The 3,941-nt window shown below is 40.9% G+C and overlaps 1 protein-coding gene across 1 annotated transcript; it reads left to right on the top strand.

Moving 5' to 3' along the window:
• The first annotated feature begins 1,626 nt into the window (after nucleotides 1-1,626).
• hspb9 (heat shock protein, alpha-crystallin-related, 9) lies at nucleotides 1,627-3,151 on the top strand. Its single transcript, XM_068337971.1, has 2 exons — nucleotides 1,627-2,018; nucleotides 2,469-3,151. The coding sequence occupies exons 1-2, from the start codon at nucleotides 1,795-1,797 to the stop codon at nucleotides 2,929-2,931; spliced, it is 687 nt and encodes a 228-aa protein (XP_068194072.1). The 5' UTR covers nucleotides 1,627-1,794; the 3' UTR covers nucleotides 2,932-3,151.
• The last annotated feature ends 790 nt before the right edge of the window (nucleotides 3,152-3,941 follow it).

Genomic DNA, 3,941 nt, shown 5'->3' with positions numbered 1-3,941 from the left:
AATCACAAAGGAATAGGGACTGAAAGTAGTTGTAAGAATAATGAATCCCCTGAGACACAAGTATTTGGATTTAAGCTGAATAATACATAATGCTTTTTGACCTTCGGTTTATACAGTACAAGGATGAACTTTAAAGGACTTAGGATCCCTGGCCGCCAAAAAGTCTGGCAGAACCGTCCAGACTCTGAAGGCCTTTATGACACTTCCTAGTCAGCTTATCATTTTAAAGTGAATGGTAGCCTCTTATAAAGGAAAAGCCCCACTAGTATTGACACTTTATCTACTGTATTATTTGAACATTTTGGCAGATTCTCTCGTGGGGAGATGAAAATATTGATAGTGTGCTGGTTTTGCTGCACCTCTGTGGCCAACACATAAAGCCTTCCTGCTACACAGCCTGTCCAACACGCTGACAGGAAAAGGTTTTTTTGTGATATTTGGGAAGAAAGCGTCACGGCTAGGTAGAGGAAAATCTTAATGTACCTTATGGTTTAGGATACTGGTTTAATGGCTGACATGACTCAGACATCAGTAGCTGTTCAGGAGTTACCAGCAGGAAGGAGGAAGTGCATCACATCTCAGATTACGAGGCTTCATGACTGGTTCTTCGAGCAAAACAATACATACCTGTATATACCTCTGTATTCTTTTATTGATTCTTATTTCATCTTCAGCTATTTAATTCAAAAAAATTCTTAGTCGTGCATTTTCTATTATTCTTTCTGAAGCAGTGCGACTGTAACAAAGACCAATTTTCCTCTTGGGGCTAAGTACCCTGATTGTGATTTTGATCATCTGATAAAAATACTGAGAAAACAAAAACAGAGAACTGCTCCATGTGGCTGAATTCATGTACGAACACCTCTAAAGCTCTTTCTGTATGATTTATGGTTCAGGTGTGACTACATTCCAACGTACACGGGTTTTTAGATGCTGCATTTGTTATTCTCCAAAGAAAACAAACACTCCGTGTAAAGAAGTCAAACAAAAGCTAAGAGTTTTTATTTTATTTTACAATGAATTTATGATGAATCAGTGATGTGGTTTTTGAAATTTTGTTATTGTAACTCAAGCAAAAATGAAATTAATGACTTTAATATTAACGTAATGTTAAAAATCTTTACTGCAGAAGAGTAGTTTAATGAAAACTATCCTGACTGTGTAAATCATCGTATATCACAGCCTGATATCTACTCATTAGTAACAAGCAGAAATCAAGTTGTCTTTGTATTGGCTCAATGAAATTAAACTTTTTCTTCATAAATGATGCCATATTTGCTTTCAACAAGTAAGAATAAAAAGAAAGATGTTAAGAACAGTCTTGTCTTACTATTTATGCTGACTATCATCTCACATGAAAAATGGCAATGAACTAAACTAATGCTCTCAACACATTGCAGAAATCTGAATCTGCCTTGTTTCAGTGAAAATCAGGAATAGGACTGCAGTGACCACAAAACCCCAAACAGGATAAGACCATGTACCGTCTTTAGCTTGGGGATGAGCTGTGGGGTATTCCTGACCTTGCTTTTACACACTAACAAACAGCAGTGACCTCATGGGGTGTAAATAGCACAGAGGGAGGGACAGACCAGGACAGCTGGGGTATATAAAGGAGACAAGACCTTTTTAACTTCACAAACACCCTGACAGAACAGGAGCAGGAAGAATAAACACTGAACTGTCTCGATCTTCTCTGAGCCTTTCAACCAAGAGAGGAAGAAGCAGCGATACTCTCCAGGTTACCTTAGAAACAAGTCTAGTCATACTTCGGACCCGTCTTCAGACGCTGACATGATGTCACAGCGTACAGCATTCAACAGCCTGTTTGGTGACGACCCCTTCTTCGGCCAGGAGAGGCTGCTTTGGCCCCTCCGGCGGGATGCCCTCGCCTCTCTGCAGCAAGACTTCTTCACCCAGAGGTCCAATCTGGTCAACAGCCTCCTGAGGGAGTTTCATGACGGGCCCCACCTGCTCAAACTTCACCGGTTACCCCTTGTTGCCCCACCATTGGCAAGGTATGTACTGAATCTATGGTTCCTTGTATTGGAGCTAATCGGTTGAGTATTTCCTCCTGTCCAAATCAGTTGATGACTTTCTCCAAATGGAGCAAACCCATCAATGAATTTATTGTTAGAGCATGCAGTTCATCAGAGGGATAGGTAGAGGTAGAAGTTGTTAAACCGATGTTGTTGCTTTTATTCTTTATCACCCAGGAAGTGTGACTTGTAGTTTTAAATTTTAGATTGACTGGCTGTCTTTGGCTCACCCGCCACCCTTTCAAGTTTCATTACTTTTTATTGATAAAATGTTTTTTTTTAAGTTAAAAGTAAAAATAACATGCATCCAACTGAAAGCAGTGGGTTTGTTTCTGCACATGCCAAGTCCTCCACCACACATCTTCAAAATCAAATAGTTTTTATGCAAACAAAGAATCATATTTTGACCAGCTCCTGGTTCTGTTCCAGGTTGAGTGACGGTAAAGAGAAGCAGAGTCAACTTCCCAGCATGCAGCTGCACAAGGAAGCTCAGCAGGAAACAGAAAGCAACGGTGACCTCCTTGTGACCCTAGATGCTCGTGGCTATGCCCCCAATGACATTACAGTCAAACTGGAGGGGCGGAGCCTGGCAGTGGTGGCGGTAAAGCAGGCCGGAGCAGAGGAGACTCAGTCCTGCTCCTCATCCTCCTCCTGCGCCTCCTTCTGCTCCTCGGCCTCATCTCGGATGGGATTCGCACAGAAAATTGACCTTCCTGATCACGTCGACCTGTCCGCCCTCTCCTGCTCGCTGATGGATGATGGACAGCTGCGTATCCAAGCCCCTGTGGCCAAACAACCAATCACTGAAGAACGCCAATTGCCCATTCGGTTCAGGTCATCTCTTGAATTTCCCATTTGCAAGGATGAGGAAGAGGAGGAAACCACAAACTAATGGACACACAAACACACACACACACACACACACAGTGAAATGAAAGCAGTTTTTTTTTAATTAAAAATGTTTTACGGCAACAAACCCACCTTCACTGCAAGATTGTCAATAATGAGTAACGTTTACTGTTATATTTTGAAAGGAATATTTATTTTGTAATGTTATTTGAAATTTGTATAATTTATATAAACTGTTAATTAAAGTTAATTAGGAGAATAAATTCTGTGCCTTATGCATGATATGATACAGGAATTTATTCAACAGAGTGTAATTATCGCTGTCACCACATGAGGGCGCCAGCATCCAGCTGGATACGAATAGAAGGAGGGGGAAAAAAGAGAACTACACGCTGGCATTACGTCTGATAGAAGTCATTCAGTCTTTCTCGAGGGTTCCAGTGACGTGTGGTCTTCTGGGGAGAAGATATTTACTGCTCGGTAGGAACACATGACAAACACAACCAGCAGCTTAATGTTTTATGAGTCCTGCCCTGAAGGTGCCACATCAGAGGAGAGGAAATAAAGACACCAGAAGAGAAGACAAAGAACATAAAAATCTTTCTCCAGAAAACAAAACATATGTTCACATTTCATACTATTTGCTGGTTTCCAGCCATGCAAATATGTTCATTTTACCAACTGGTGTACGTGTGGAGGTGAATGGATTGACGGATTTCTGTGTATCGAGCTTATAAAATGCTGTCTGTAGACCAGAGGCTTCAGCTGTCGCCACTGACCATGATGATGGTAGAACCTCGATATAAGGATTGTTCCCGTCAAACACAAACATATAACATTGCTTGCTGTGGGTTCTTATTGTAGTTGTTATTTCTTTGTTTGGTTTGTTAGACAACATTGCACAAAAACATTTTATATTTTCACAAACTTTGTAAAAGGGTGGGACACAGGGATTTTTTTTTAAATATCCAATGATGACATTTAATGAAGGCTGAGATAAGAATGCAGTCAGTCAAGGTGCTGATCCATCAACTCGATTAAACAGATGACAGG

Source organism: Antennarius striatus, chromosome 16 (assembly GCF_040054535.1).
Source record: "Antennarius striatus isolate MH-2024 chromosome 16, ASM4005453v1, whole genome shotgun sequence".
Taxonomy (NCBI): domain Eukaryota; kingdom Metazoa; phylum Chordata; class Actinopteri; order Lophiiformes; family Antennariidae; genus Antennarius; species Antennarius striatus.
This window is presented reverse-complemented; position numbering and strand designations above follow the sequence as displayed.